General features: G+C 33.8%; 1 protein-coding gene and 1 long non-coding RNA gene across 4 annotated transcripts; both read left to right on the forward strand.

The window, feature by feature from the left end:
- Positions 1–2710: 2710 nt before the first annotated feature.
- LOC125058825 lies at positions 2711–5386 on the forward strand. Its single transcript, XR_007118536.1, has 3 exons — positions 2711–2843; positions 4663–4753; positions 5153–5386. It is a non-coding gene; the product is annotated as an uncharacterized LOC125058825 (long non-coding RNA).
- A 278-nt stretch (positions 5387–5664) lies between these two features.
- Positions 5665–12537, forward strand: LOC125058771 (serine hydrolase-like protein). 3 transcript variants are annotated; one of them, XM_047662927.1, is made up of 5 exons: positions 5666–6027; positions 6581–6742; positions 8479–8586; positions 10148–10233; positions 12212–12366. In XM_047662927.1, the coding sequence occupies exons 1-5, from the start codon at positions 5979–5981 to the stop codon at positions 12224–12226; spliced, it is 420 nt and encodes a 139-aa protein (XP_047518883.1). In that variant the 5' UTR covers positions 5666–5978; the 3' UTR covers positions 12227–12366. The 3 variants fall into 3 exon arrangements, with proteins under 3 accessions (XP_047518881.1, XP_047518883.1, XP_047518880.1); XM_047662924.1 differs by having other exon boundaries at positions 5668–6027; positions 10148–10421; positions 12212–12537; XM_047662925.1 differs by lacking the exon at positions 8479–8586 and having other exon boundaries at positions 5665–6027; positions 10148–10421; positions 12212–12537.
- Positions 12538–16463: the final 3926 nt, after the last annotated feature.

The raw sequence follows: 16463 nt of genomic DNA on the forward strand, positions 1-16463 counted from the left end.
TCTGTTTTAATCAACTTCCAAAGGCTGACAGTGGGGTAGGGAAGCTGGTCATTGGCTTGCTTATCCTTCGCCAAATGGCACCCTTTTGGACCCTGAATCACTTCGAGTTGCCATCAGCATTTGCTTAGGAATGCCTGTATGTACTCCCCATAAGTGTCCCTGCATTGAAGTAAGTAGCATTGGACACCGTGGCCTCCATTGGTAAAACAGTGCAGGTCGTTTTTCACGCCACGCCGCGCTAAAAGACATCATATGCTGCTCTCTTGCCTGTGTCAATATTCCAGCCATTTTGGAGCCAACAGGCATTATTAGGGACGAGGCACGGAGGGGATGGCGCTTGACTCCAGAGTTAGTGCCTTCCTCGCTCAACGAATAAGTATCGCAATACAGCGAGGAAATGCTGCATTAAAGGTACAGGGACCAAACTTTTTTAAGTTGTTTTTATTTTCTATCTGTTAATTTTTATTAACTACTAGCTGGCCTGGCGAACATCGTACCGCCTAACAGTCGATTCTTTATTTTTTTTTAATACTTATTCTGCTATTCGGGACACCGGTTTAGCTAGTAAGATAAAAAAAAGAAAGTTGATAATACAACAAATACATTATGTCAAAAAATAAAATTTACCTTCCCAGAACCCCACCACTAACACTTGAACTTTATGATATGGTATTAAAGTTCCAATTGCCTTTAAATATTATTACGAATATTTTGTGTGGGAATATAGAAAAGTGTTGTTTTTAGACATGTTCACTCAATTTTTTTTAATTTTTCTGTCCGTAAGAACCATCCCCGTACTTCAAGGAATACTATAAAAAAAGAATCAGACAAATCGCTTAAGCCGTTTTCATGTTATGTCGTGACAACGGAAACCGGGTTTCATTTTTATATATATAGATTATTACTATGTAGGTTAAGAATATTGTCAATACAGCTAGTAATAAAAAAAGAATATGTTATGTTGAATAATTTTGCTATCTGTTTGTTCAACTGTTTTAATAGGGAAGTAAGTGATCAGCCTTCGGAGCCTGACATGTTGATAGTTGCGTCTAAGGCCGGTTACCTCACGGCGCTTTCCTTAAATGCGCACCTAGAAAGTCCTCAACGACCTCTGGGATCGTCGCAGTGAGTTTGATGAAACTTGTATGACTTGAGAACTTTCTGGACTCAACTCAAACGGATCTCAAACTCACAATAACTATATTCATATAGGTAAACAAGTACACTTATGAACGTCAAAAAAAAAGTTAAATTAATTGTAAATTTGCATTTACTACCAGTTTGCGAGTCAAGGGCGTAGAGCGGTCAAGAAGAACTGGCTAAATTTTGAGTCATACAAATATTTTGAACTGAAAAAAATCAATCACAAGGATTAGGATCATTTAAATATTCGTCTTTAATTTATGCAAAAGTTTTATTGATAAATTTACGTTTAACGAGGGTTTTGAATTTATTTAGTGATGATTCTCTGGAAATCAGATCAAATTCCAAAAATATCACACTGTTAACCTTATTTTTAAAAGTCTAGCAGTAAACTGGACAAGCTGGTTGTCGCCGGCAAGGTGGAAGGCAAAAGACCGCGAGGCAGAATAACAAACAAAAGAAACAGACAAAAACATGGTGCCACACACCTTATCGTTATTAAGCGTTCTCTTCCAGGGGATCCTATTTAAAGAAAAGGAGTTGTAAAAGCGTGAAACTGAATACAAAAAAATTAAATAGTAAGAGGGATAAAGAACATGATAATTAAAATTTTAAATTATTTGAGGGTACTTAGTAGTACCGTCACATTAATTGTGTGTTAATTATTATCAAATATGTTAATTCGTTTTTTGACTAATGTAAATAATTGATTGTTTTGATGAATGTAAATTGATGTGAATGAAAGAAGTTTGAATGATAACTAAGTTAGTGTTGGAAATGAAATGAAATGAATTAACAAACAAATATGGTGGCGCGGGGCATATTCCGTTCAATCAGCGCGCGAGGTGCGATCCGTTTCACAATTTGACGGTTTCACTTCAATAGATTACAATCTACCGAATAATAATACGTTAAATTGTAAGCAGTACGCTGAGGTTCACAATCCTTCGACAGTTTATAATCTCGCGAGATAGATTACAATCTAATGGTGTTTACAATTTTACGGTGACATATCCATAGCGCTAAAAATTACGTAAGTACATACTAATTTTCCTTTTACCCTAATTTTCACACCATAAGTAGGTAGTACATACTTAGTGAAATGTATTTAATATTTTTTACAGATTTTTTCCTTCTATAAATGTTTGAACCATTTTGTATTCAGTTTTTCATATTTGGCTATATCTTTTACATACAAATTATGTTCGCTGTAGGAGTACGAAATAAATTATACATTAGGTAACACCCCACCTAAACAGATTACCTAGAGCCAATGAGTATTCACTTTCTAATTTAATTCTCCAATCTAGCGTAATATGTAATGCATTCCGACGAATTAGTATTTCGTTCCGAATTAAACTTAGGACTTCCCATAGTAATTCAGTGAATATTAAGTTAATTAAATTCAAAATTTATAATTAAAAAAAACATAGACAATATGTCTTATTTCTTCTGTCAAACTAAACAACATTAATTAATAATTACTATAAAACTATGATAAATTTTAGAAAAGTCGTCCCTCTGACCATTTATAATTATTTATTTTAAATAATTTTATCGACAAGTCGCACAGCACAATATGACCTCACTAGTGCACAATCATCGCGCTTTGTTACTATCACATCAGTGTTTACAAAATCTCCGTGGCGTGTGTTGTTGTTTATAATTTCTTTAAATCACAATGGAATTGTGTTTTGATGGTGAGTTATCTTTGAATGTCAACTGTCATTGCCCTTAAAAATTTTTTGAATATCGAATTTTAATTGTGTATTTTTGTTGTTGTCTCGGTGACATAACGATTCCATTTTTAAAATATTCTATTTTCTTTGTTTATTTAAAATACGGTTGTGGGTTTTGCGTTGAGAAAATGTGTTTAGTTATAAAATACACTTTAAATTAATTTCTTTTTCATTTCTGATTTCGTATTTTCTGTTTCGGACAAAATGTATTCCTTTGTCAATTGCGGGCATAAAAACAGTTCGAAAATTACTTTACGATATTTTAATAACTAATTAGAAGATTTTAAATTAAATCAATGTTATATTTGATAGGCTTTATTATTATTTGTAGTTAGTCGACCAACCCAAGTTTGATCCCGACTATAATCTGTGTCTGTATGGCAGTTGAGTGTCCTTTGTCCTTCGTAAACACTATAGACTAATTAACTATATATAAACGGGGTCAGTTACCGACAAAAGAATGTTCCGAGATTGGTATTAAAGTGCTTGCTATAAATTATAAATAAAACAGATTAACAGATAATTTGCATTTATTGGCTTAGCTGTGTTCTGCGGTCTCACCTGCTTTCTGTCCGATCTATACTAGTATGATTAATAGGGAAAATGTGCATGTTTGTAACAAATTCTCTCCAAAACTTATCGATATCGAAAATTCTTACACCATTCAATGTGATAATATACCTTAGTTATTTCTATAGACCACTATTATAAAAAATACAGTGACGCTGCAGTTTTTAGGTCTGGGCCTCAGATTTATGTAGGCAGGCAATTAGATGAGCCTCTTGTGTCTGGCACACCGATTTAGGGTCTAAGGAGTGCTGGTTACCTCACGAAGTTTTCCTTTACCGTAACGTACCTATTAAGTGCGCACTTAGAAAATTCCATTTATAGCTGTGATTCGAAAGAACGATTTCAAGATAGTGAGGCCATCGCCCAAGCCACTACCGCCGGTATTATAACTTTCATCATTATTAGACTATCCAACTGTGTGCCTGAGATCGATCTCAAGACTACAGATCTCTTCAATAAAACAAAAGGAAGCTCTCAAAGGGAAATAATTTTTCCCAATTTTGCAACAATAACTCCATGAAACGAAGCAGTTGCTTTAAACGTCAATTCACAGCACAAATACCTAAATACAAACTGATGCACAAAACACACAGACAAGCACCTTCTAGCCTTTTTCAAATAATTTTATTATTCATACATACATACATACATTCATATTCGTAATACAGCTGGACCATAGCTACGTAATACGCATTATAGAGGATTCGTACTGACGTCTCATTTTTGCGCGGCAAATTAATCTATAATATAAATTCGCGCGTACCTGCAGACTAGAGAAAGGGTTGAAGGGAAGCGCGGGGGGAACTTGTGCTTAAAACGCGGATCACGCAGCGCGCCAATCAGGTAAAATCGAGTTGATTTTACTTCGGAATATTAATTATGTAAAAATTAATGAACATCATAGTAATAGCAGTAATGGTAAAATCGAAGTTTATAAACAACTAGCAAACTCGGCGAACTCCGTTTCGCCACCAGATAGCTTCGTTTTATGTAACATTTCGTTTGGTGATTCCGCTTTTCTTTTGAATTTTTCCTGAATTTGCTATAAACCTCACGGAGCCCGAGATCTTTCCAACAAAAGCAAAATCATGGAAATCGGTTCGTGCGTTCTGGAGTTATAGCGTCAGGAAGGAAAACCCGACTTATTTTTATATAGTAGATAATTTAAGAAGCTCTTGGTGTATAAGATGTTTATCTATTTATATTGCAGATACAACAGCGTCACAGAAGTTGAGTTTTGATGAGATGTACACGGATTTCGACAGTTGGCTGTCAAAATTTGATAGATGCTTAAAAAAAAGGTGAAATATATTTTGCTTTCAATATAATATTTCTCGTTAAATGCCACTCGCGACGTTTAAAAGAAAGTTTAGTTGTAAAATATAATCGCGTGATTAACAATTATCTTAAACATGAAAAGGAACTGATTACAAACAAAAGCAATTGCTGTCTAAAAAATTGTACAAACAATTAAAACTACGTCAAAAAATTTATTGCTTTTATAAATATGTTATTTTTATATGTATATATATACATACTTACACTGATATATGTCAACCTTATTATTTATTCACCTTGATAAATAATTCATACAGGGACAAGATGCTAGATTTTTATAAAGATGGCAATAGCATGGTTGCTAAAAAATCGAGTCTATGTATTTATAGTAAATAATGTACTAAATGTATTGTTTCTTGCAGGTCAACTTACTTTAAAGAAGTAAAAAATGACAAAATGAAAATAGGCCTGTACATCGAAGAAAATATTAATAATTTTATCCCAAATTTACTTCAAGATTGCCAAAACCGCGGGAAATCTAAACATGAAAATAATATTTCTATGTTAACAGATGGCGCTATAACAGAATTGGATTTAAGGCTTCTAGATCGATTGTTATTAAGATATTACTTACAAAATACACGGTCAAAGCTCTATTTTTATTGTTTTATTTATAATATTTATTTAAATTATGTATTCACTAAAATTAAATTGTAATCACTAGTCTTCTAGAACCCGCATAACCAAGAATGACATTGATAATATATATTGGACATTTGACAGTAATGAAATAAACAATGCGGGAATCCGTATTCCGTGATGAGGATTTTGATCTTTGATCATTATTCATTGGTTCATGGTTGATGGATTTTGAACTATCAACTATGTTCATACTTCATGTTGGAATGAAGTATGAACTTTATAAAAACAAATGATTAATAATTTAATGCAGTAAAATTTATAACATTACCTACTCTATTACTACCTGAAATTGACCTTGATTGTATGAAAATGACAGAACAATTTAGTGTACTTAAGCAGTTGTAGTTTGATCTTTGACTTAAAAACTAATTGTGTCTGTTGCATATTACATATATAATATAATTATTTATTACTCACTGCTGTAAGAACTACAGCGAACATTTTCCTCATTATTTAAAAACAAATACTATGATATCCTGGTGACCAAACTCAATTAAAATGCGTAAAATAACTGTATAAAGTTGGAAAATAATTACGGTATTTAATATGGAATTGAAGGAGTGGAATTTAAAAGTACCATGGGGAAATATTGCATGTAAGTAACATAATGCAGTACCTATTATTCTTTAAATCTTATTATGTCTGTTACTAGACATTATGCTATAGAAGTCTTATCCTGTACAATGCATACAAATAATTTTATGCTTTTAACAGGTATTATTATTTTTTCTTATATTATATAAAATATGTTTCCTCTTAACTGATAATAATATTGTTTTCTGCCTACATATAGCATTATGTAGCAGCCTAGGGTTTAATTAACTGTGAAACAATAACTATTTCAGGTTAAAAGCTACTGAATATCCCCTACTTCCGTTTTTCAACCTTTTATTAACAAATATGAAGGGCAAATACACGGGAGGTTTAGAGTTCTTAGAGATATTATTTAAAAGATCTCTCTTATTCAATGCCGTTATTCTGCTGTGGCAAATAAGATTCATCTGTTAAAGAGAAAATCAGAAAATAAACCTCAAAATAAAGTCGGAATATGAAACCACTATAAATTTACAAAAATATATATGATTGATCTAATTATGAGTTATGAGTCTGTTGCAACAGTTACATTTATATGAAATTTTAATTTTCAGTGCTATCACGTGGCAATACCAGTGGAGAACCAGTATTATTAGTTCATGGTCGCCTGGACAGTGCAGCAACATTTCTACCTCTACTAAAGTTGATACCTGCAAAGTATTATTGTGTCCTGGTTGACTTGCCAGGTAATGGCAAGTCAGATCCTTTCCCAAAAGGTATGGTAATGCGTTTTATTGTGTTAACAGTGCAAGGTTGTCTGCTGTCTTTATTTGTATATTAGTAATTAATAAACTTAAAAGCTGTTTCAAAAAGTCTTTTGCAAGTACAATGATCCCCGGCTGAGACGAACATCGATGTGATGAGCATTTGGTGTTGTGCTTAGGTCTTGGGGGTTTAAATATGTATTTATATATCTATCTATCTATAATATATATGTATATCCGTTGCCTAGTATCCATAACACAAGCTTCACCAGCTTAGCATGGAACTAGGTCAATTGGTGTGAATTGTCTTTAAAAAAAAAAAAAAAAAACATTATAAAGAAGTAACATGCTATTTTTATTTAAGAAATATTTTAAAAATAATTAGATGGAGCAGGCTAGTTTGTAATAATATAAAAGTAGTTAATAATAAATGTGAAAAATAAAAGTTTCATTCACCATCTTTCTTAATAGACAAGAAGGTGATCGGCCATCTGTGTCTGACCTGTATATGTTTGTCTGACATATTAGATTTGGATACACTTCTTCATGTTACAAGACAATTACCTCATGGAAAGAAATATTCATTTGTTTTTTGTCCATTTTCAAATGGACTCACAATTTTCCACTCTAAACAAATACTATATTTTATTACATTTTTTCTGATTATGATTTAATATTTTCCATAGTTTGGAATATTTATAACAAACACCAAATAATTATGACATTTTCAAATGATGCATATAAAAAAAAATCAGTCAACAACCTCTTTTAGGTCTTGGCCTCAGATTTATGTATCTGTTTCATGATAATTTTTTAAATTTAATAGGCAAGTAGGTGATAAGCCTCCAGTGCCTCGCACGCCGTCGACTTTTTGGGTCTAAGACATGTCGGTTTCCTCACATTTCTTCACCGTTCGAGCAAATGTTAAATGCTCAATTGGTGCACAGCCGGGGATCGAACCTACGGCCTCAGGTATGTGAGTCGCACACTGAAGCCAACACTGCTCTAAATGATGCATAGTCACTACATAGTATAAAACAAAGTCGCTTTCTCTGTCCCTATTTCCCTTTGTATGCTTAAAGCTTTGAAACTACACAACGGATTTTGATGCGGTTTTTTTTAATAGATAGAGTGATTCAAGAGGAAGGTTTATATGTATAATAACATCCATTAAATAGTGGAGAAGTACTGTTATTTTTGAGGTTTCCAATGTGATGTCGTAAATAATTACATTTTTTCCGCTTACATTGCAAACGCAGGCTGAACCCTACGAGTTTTATCAAAATAATGTACTAAGTATTGTACACATTGAAAAGGTCTACAGAAAAGTCCGTGATGGTATATGTCTATCTCTTATGGATAACCCACAATAACTTTTTTTTGTCATTTACTTTTTACGACAAATAATGGCTAATTTTCGAAGCGATTTTAACCAATACAGCATTAATCCTTAACCAATTAAATACCTTGAATACATTGTTCATTTAATATAGATCTATATGGCCCTTTACACCGTATGATTTAAGTGAATATTTTCGAAGATATTACAGATTTAAAAATTGCGGGACGTAGCGTTTGCGGCGGTACCGGCCGGCCGCACAGTTTTTCTGTAGTGTATTTAGTATCAGCATTGCACCCGTGCGAAGCCGGGGCGGGTCGCTAGTTATTTATAACTTATAAGCCAATCAGGCATGATTACTTAAAGGAATCTTTTTGCTATAATATGTCTTATTATATTTTATTTGTAGGAATGGTCCTCTCCCGTTTCATTGGTGTACCCATCATAGATTTAGTAGTGCAACATTTGGGATGGGAAAAGTTCACTTATATTGGCCATTCCCTTGGTTCTGAACAGGGTAAGATTAAAAGATATTTTATTTATTGAATAAAATACAATTTAAAGAAAATTAGTTTATAAGGCAATGGAAATCAATCTGAAAGCAATCTCTTCGAAATTTAATGAAAGAAAGAAAGCTTATTGAAGTGAAACTTCTTTATCGACGTATGGGAGAAATTTTGTAGTAAATCGTCACGTTTTTCTGTTACGCGCCAAACTTCTTTATCGGCGTTGGAAAAAAAATTACCGTCACATTTTTTGACGTGACAACGTCTTATAATTCGATGGAGCCGGCTGCACGCACGAAAAAAGATGACTCATGCGGCGTTACCTCGCTCTGAGGCGTTCCAATAAAGGCTTGAAGTGCAAGCGAGAGCGCGAAGCGACAGAGAGGCACAATCGGACTCCGCGCTCTTCAGCGTTCGACTTCTGTCTCTCTCCTACTTGAGTGAGCGATTCGTGACGTTGTCACGTTCAACTATCGTCAGTAAACCGACTTTACAGACAACCGATTTTATTATTTATTATTCGACACTTAATATTTTAATGACAATTAAGTTCATTAAATTCTTAACATATCTTCCTTTTTCCGTCCCTCTAAGTATTGGAAATATAAACTTAGATTTGTATAAATATGAACAACACTTAAAGATTAGTATTCCAAAGAAATTTTGAAATGAAAAGATCGTGAAAATCGATCGATCGAAAAACAAAAAAACATTATTGTGACCAAACGGCTTAGGGAATTCAAAGTTCAAGTATTACGTAACGAATTTGGGGGGGGGGGGGGGTCCTTTTATAAAACGTTGCTAGGGGGGGCGGGGATAAATATTTTTTTCGACTTTCCAGTACTTTACACCACATAATGGTAACTTTTAGGTATAGAGTCACTAGGTGGTCAAGAAACGTTTTACTATACTTGGGTACAGAAAAACGTTACGGCGCGTTACATGGGAGGGGGGGTCAATAATCTCCAAAAATTGTGACGTAATACTTGAACGCCTTAATAGATTTAATTAAAATTTTGAATCTTGTGCGTTATCATTTTAATGTGATTACCTATAAAACACATTGTATAAAAGCGAAGATTAGATAAGATTAGGACTTTGCAACCTGCAATAATTGTCTCTCACTAAAATTATCTTTAAATTATTTAAATTTTGTCAAGAAATGATTGTACTCAAGATTCTTTAGGCCCCCCATGCAATACCTGTTCTTTGTATGTAATTCATTATCTTAATAAATATAAATTACGCGTCACGTTGTTTGTCCGCTATGGACTCCTAAACTACTTAACCGATTTCAATCAATTTGCACACCGTGTGCAGTTTGATGTTACTTAAAAGATAGGATAGCTTATATATATAATTCTACTGTGCGGGTATATGTCACAAACCTCCTCTTACACAGCTGGACCGATTTGAATGAAGTCGGTACTTTCATACTTTGTTTAATATCCTAAATAATATTTCAAGCGATTAAGATATTAAACAAAGAATTAATAATAATACTTCTATTATTAATACGTCTGTCGGATCCGCGACTTACGTTTATGGCGTATAAAATGTTTTTATTTTCAGGAATGTTCTACGCTTCGATTTACCCAAAACGAGTGAAAAAAGCGGTCTATTTAGACCCGGGACCGTCGCTCGAATATTGCAATGCGGTAAATTATAAACGATTTTTCAAGTCATATCAGAATTTTTATGATAATTACCATAAATACGATAGTGAGAGGGAATACACGAAAGAGCAGGCGATGAGGTCCGTTCTTAATGCGAGGGCTATTAATGAGGAGGAAGCGGAGATAGTACTGTCAAGGTGCCTGGTGGAAACGGGGCCCAATTTGTATAGGTGAGAATAAATCTCCGGCATTTTTTTTTTATGTAATAGGAGGCAAACGGGCAGGAGGCTCACCTGATGTTAAGTGATACCGCCGCCCATGGACACTCACAATGCCAGAAGGCTCGCAAGTGCGTTGCCGGCCTTTCAAGAATCGATACGCTCTTGCATTATTTTTATTAGAATCCCCTCCAGAATCCTTCAATGTATAGATACAAATTATTCAAATACAAGTACCTATTTTTAGCAGATTTAAAAAAAAAGTTTTTTTTTTGTAAATGTTAAGTCTAAGAAATATTAAAAAAAAACGTGTGGCACTCGGGACTGCCGCGGTAAAGCTATTACATAGCATTTTTTATCAACTTATGCAATTATAATTATTTATTTATGCAGTATTTATTTTTCTTTGATATTAATTCAATCTACCAGACTCAGACTGACACGCCTATATAGTCTGTCTGCACCGGCCGCGCTTACGCTACGTCACCGATCTCATCAGAGAGATGTGAATACGCAGTATGCGTTCTGTCCCGCTCTAACGCGTATTGGCCGCACCTATATTACGTCATCGTGTGATAGGTTTATTCTCGTTACGGAATTTCTTGATTTAGTCGTCGTGCTTAATACCTGCGATAATATGATATGATATTCCCCCTTAAAACCAACTTCAAATACCACTAAACTTTCTGTTGTACACTCGGTTTGAGAGGTATTTTCAAATATATATTCAAGTAGTATAAAATAGTGTTAAATTTCGATCTTGGAGTATTATCTTTTAGATATTTCAGTTATAGCCATGCATGAGTTTTTTTTTTTTCGTTGGTAATATAAATAGCATCGGATCGTGCGTTTAAAATAATAAATTTCTATTATCCCCCCCAAACCCCCAAGACATCTTGATTCATCCTAAATTTGGGGGAAACCCTCAAGTTGTACCATCACTGAAGTGTATGTGAATTACGTTACATGTATGAATAAATTATATTTAAGCCGTCCTCAATCTATATATATAAAAGAAAGTCGTGTTTGTTACAACACTTATAACTCGAGAACGGCTGGACCGATTGCCATGGTTTTTGATTTGTTGGATTTGTTTCCGTCCCGAATAGCAGAATAAGCAATAAAATATCGGATAAGTTATCGAATAACAATAAATTAATTAATTAATTTTACGAATGCAAAAACCATATGGTCACCATGGTAACCATCTGTTGACAAAACTACGCATCATTTTACGTCGAATTCGTGTCAGTTCAAGAAATTCCGATCTTGAGGTGAATGAGGAGATGCATAACCATGCTTTGATCCTGATCAAAAGATGTTGGATATCAGAAAGTGCTTAACATGCAGTATCGCCATATTGACGCTAGAGAGAAGATGCCTAATGTGTAAAACTGCCATTCTTCTTTCGCAATGGCAAGCAATAAAACATTTCTGTATTTGCAAAAGAGTTGTATTAATGTAATACTTAACATTAATGAAATCCTAAAATAAGTTAAATTAAAGTAACAACGATATTATAAGGTTGTAGGGCGGAACTAAGTTAGCCAGGTCAGCTAGTATGAAATATATTTGAAAAGCGTCTAACTGGTACGATTTCTAATTATATTTTTTGACAGATGACAGTTAAAACATGACAATAGTTTTTTTTAATAATGCAACGGGCAATTAAGGAGGCGAGTAATTTAAAGTTAAAATAAATGTTTACAGCCGCCCATGGGCATCTATGTGGACATCCTTTTACGAGAGCAATTTTAATACACTTTTCAATATTAACTTTAAGAAATAAATATTTGTTCCAGATTATCCTGGGATAGGCGTTACAAAATCACCCCCGGATTTAATTCGCTTCCACAACAATTTTATATAGATTTATTTTCCCAACATCGGACGCCGTCGTTATTTATTTGTGCCAGCGTCATGACAGATTTGTACTACCAGCAGTCAAATCTATCTGTCAAACTTATGTCCCATATGTCAGAAGAGAATAAGAATGTCAATGTCATTTGGGTCGAAGGCGGCCATGATGTCCATTTGACGAATCCAGAGAGGTTTATAAATGAATTGTTGATGTTTTTGGATAATGATTTTGTTATTTCGAAATTATAGATTTTTATGTAAAAGTTTTGTAAAACGAACATATACTCAGATTTTTAATTTTTGTAGAATTCTGACAGCTATCTTTTTTTGACATGTCAGAGATGGCAAACCTTTTTGGCCAGGCACATTTTTCAATTTCCATACGAGTCTGAACATCTGAGTCTATACATAAATTTTATTGTTAGTTAATGTATCCATTTTATTAAGTGCCGAGCTCATATTAAAAGTGGTTTTACGGCGAGTGATAATTACGTCCCTTTTCGTCACAAATGGTAAAAAACGCACAAGTAAAGATAACTTTTTTTTTTTAAAGGTTTACTAAACCTGGAATTAGTAGGCAGTGATGCCAGCTAAAGAATAAAATAAAGTAAATAAAGTTAATTCGATATTATTGTTCGTGATATTGAAATATTTGTGATTTTTGTATTAGGTCACTTGAGTAAAGTAAATATTTAGATTTACCTTTTTGTAGTTAAAACATAAAAAATACGTAGCATTTTTTATTGCCCACAAATAAGTCAAATTTGTTCCTTTTTCGGTGGAGGACTTTTTTAGTAGCAACACTTATGAAATGTCAGAATTCTACGGAATTAAAAATCAGAGTATAGTTTGTTTATTGCGTTTAGCTAAATACCTGGTCAGACTACCTCAAAAGTTTTTTATATTAATTGATTTATTTTTGATACTTATATATTACAATTAGATACATATAAATATGTGTTATAGAAAAGTTAAACATGTGTGAGGTTTGAGAGGCCAAATAACATCAATTTCGCGGCAATAGATGGCGCTAATATCAATTATTAATCAACATTGTTATTTATTAACTTGCGACAGTCTGGGCACACGAAACGATAATACCCGTGATAGTTTTAGGTACTAGTATTTGCATTTATTTATTAAATCTTAATATATAAAGGGTTTTTCAACAAGAACTTTGTTTTCTAAAACAAAATAAAACAAAGAATTTAGAGGAAAATGAATAAAATTTTTATTGTATTACAAAGAGAAAAGTTTGGCAATTATGAATGAAAAATGATATCTGGCAAATGTCCACCACGACCACGCTGACAGATGTTGATTCTTTCATCAAAATTTTTAATCACTTTTTGGCAAAATGGAGGGTCTATTTCGTTAATGACATCACGGATTTTGAGTTTTAAGGCTGCAATCGATTCAATTGGCTCCGTATAGACTCTGTCTTTAACATAGCCCCACAAAAATAATCCAGTGGTGTTAAATCACACGATCTGGCTGGCCACTTAACAGCTGAATTTCGCGAAATTATGCGCTCGGGAAATTTGGTTTGCAATAAATTGATCGTTTCATTGGCTGTGTGACATGTGGCACCGTCCTGTTGAAACCACATTTCAGTGATATCCATGTCATCAACAATAGGCCAAAATTTAGTGGTTAACATCTCGCGATACCGTGATCCATTGACTGTTACCGCATTTCCAGCCTCATCTTCGAAAAAAAACGGCCCAATCACGCCTCCAGACCACATAGTGCACCACACAGTAACACGTTGAGTATGCAAAGCCTTCTCAATAATTGCTTTAGGATTTTCAGAAGCCCAAATGCGACAATTTTGCTTGTTGACGTACCCTGACAAATGAAAATGGGCTTCGTCTGAAAAAATGATTTTTTCAGAAAAACCAGCAGGTTGTTCCTGAATGAACTGAGCGAATCTGCGGCGATTTGAATGGTCGATCAGCTTTAATACCTGCACCAGTTGAATCTTGTAAGGCTTCAAAGCCAAATCCTTTCGCAAAATTCGCCATGTTGTGCTTTTGGATAACCCCAATTGTTGAGAACGTCGTGAAATTGACAAATTTTGATCTTCTTCAACACTGTGGCTCACGGCGGCGATGTTTTCTGTTGAACGACCCGGTCGAACACGTGTTGGTGTTGGCACATTTTGTACCGAGCCTGTCGACTCAAATTTCGCGACCAAATTCTTAACAGCGGTCTCAGAAGGACGATTATGCTGGCCGAAAATATCACGAATTTTACGAAATGTAACTTTAACAGAACCACCATTTTTATAGTGGATTTGAATTATTTTAATGCGATTTTCGAGCGAAATTGAATTCATTGTAATAATTGCCAAAGCACCTGCTACGAATACCGCCAAAAACTAAATGTCAAAACTATCACGTTCTCGGTGTTGCCACAATTGAAAAACAAACTTCTTGTTGAAATACCCTTTATAAATTACGTGTCACGTTGTTTGTCTGCTATGGACTCCTAAACTACTGAACCGATTTCAATCAAATTTGCACACCGTGTGCAGTTTGATCTAACTTAAAAGATAAGATAGCTTACATCTAAATTTATACCCGCAATATTATTTTATGGCAAATTATTTGTTTATTATTTGACAGTCACAATTCTAACCGATGGCGCTGTGTTGAAAGTACCAACGTTTCACATAAGCTACAATTTAGTGGCATAACCACCTAAAAAGCATGGTGGTTAGTCCCCATGACTGGTGTTCTCCTACCGTTTCCCTTGAATAAGTTACTACTATGTAATATAACTAAAACCTTAGCAACAGCAACGCTTGGCCGGTCTGCTAGTACCCTATAAATCTTAATAGCATTTAAACCAGGATTTTTCTAATTTTCAATATAAATATATTGAAAAGTTTGACGTAAGACGATTAACTGGCGAAGGGCCAGTACATTAGGTACAGGAAATGGGAAAATTTGTATTAAGGAAGTGAAAACTTCAACGTGGTTTTGTACAATTAATAGTAATATGCGAGTTCGGTGAAATAAATTATATTATTAGATAATATAGAAGTAAACATAAATTTTGTCATTTTTTTTTTAAATGCCTCTCCGTAAAGTTTACGTTACAAATAAGCGTTATAGAATAAATCAGATTGTATTAAAACACATTTATACCTAGTAAATAATTTAATTTTCGTAATTGTTAATATAAATAAAGACATTAAAAATATTGTATTAATTCAGTATATTTACATTACGGGGTTTGTGGTAATAAAGATGTTTTAGAAAATTTTGTTTCATTTGTTGCGGCTTCAATGACATCATTCTTCGTAGACAAAAGTAGTAGCTTAGTAGCTTATATACAAAAGTGAAAGATCCTTGGAAAAATAATTATGGAAATATGAAAAATCTTATTGTAAATAAATAGTAATATTCTTACAGGTATGATTATTGATATATCGAGTTTATTGCCAGTTCTTAACGTCCGTTCTACGCTCTTGATTTGAGAACTGGCAGTAAATGTTAAATTAGAAGCATTCAGTAAGTATTTCTTAATGACGTTCATAAGTTTACATTGTGTTACCTAAATTAATAAATGAATTTTGATTGATTTTCTATATAATTCAGTGGTCTGTTTCAAAATAATACGTAAATCTGACTAGGTGATCAGCCTCCTGTACCTGACACGCCGACTTTTCGGGTCTAAGGCAAGCCGATTTCCTCAAAATGTTATGAAAGTGAGTTACAGAATCGCCATTTTCACACGTGTACATTTTCAAAAAAAAATCATGTCTATTTATTTTAAAAAAATACTTACAAGATGTTTACAGTACTAATCTAATACGATTATTCCGAAACTATCAATAAAATATATAATATTAAATACATAAGATACACAATATCGCTACTGTGAATTCACTCTGCGAACATATAAAGATGTCCATTGTGTCGGAGACAGCATTCAGTAAGCCCAACATCTTTACAAGGATCTGACTGGTTCTGGCCCTTGTTATCGCAAACTACCTTGGCTTTGGGAGCGTTCAAGTATTACGTAACGAATTTGGGGGGGGGGGGGGTTTGGTCCTTAATGGTAACTTTTAACTATAAAGAGTCACTAGGTGGTCAAAAAACGTTTTACTACACTTGGGTACAGAAAAACGTTACGGCGCGTTACATGGGGGGGGTTCAATAATTTCCAAAAATTGCGTGACGTAAT

This window comes from Pieris napi, chromosome 18, assembly GCF_905475465.1.
Source record: "Pieris napi chromosome 18, ilPieNapi1.2, whole genome shotgun sequence".
NCBI classification, from domain to species: Eukaryota; Metazoa; Arthropoda; class Insecta; order Lepidoptera; family Pieridae; genus Pieris; species Pieris napi.

Coding starts and splice junctions, on each gene's coding strand:
- LOC125058771 (XM_047662924.1), top strand. CDS start 5,979: ATGGAATTGAAGGAGTGGAATTTAAAAGTACCATGGGGAAATATTGCA. Junction 6,743..8,478: donor GTCAGATCCTTTCCCAAAAG/GTATGGTAATGC, acceptor TTTTATTTGTAG/GAATGGTCCTCTCCCGTTTC. Junction 8,587..10,147: donor TTCCCTTGGTTCTGAACAGG/GTAAGATTAAAA, acceptor TTTTATTTTCAG/GAATGTTCTACGCTTCGATT.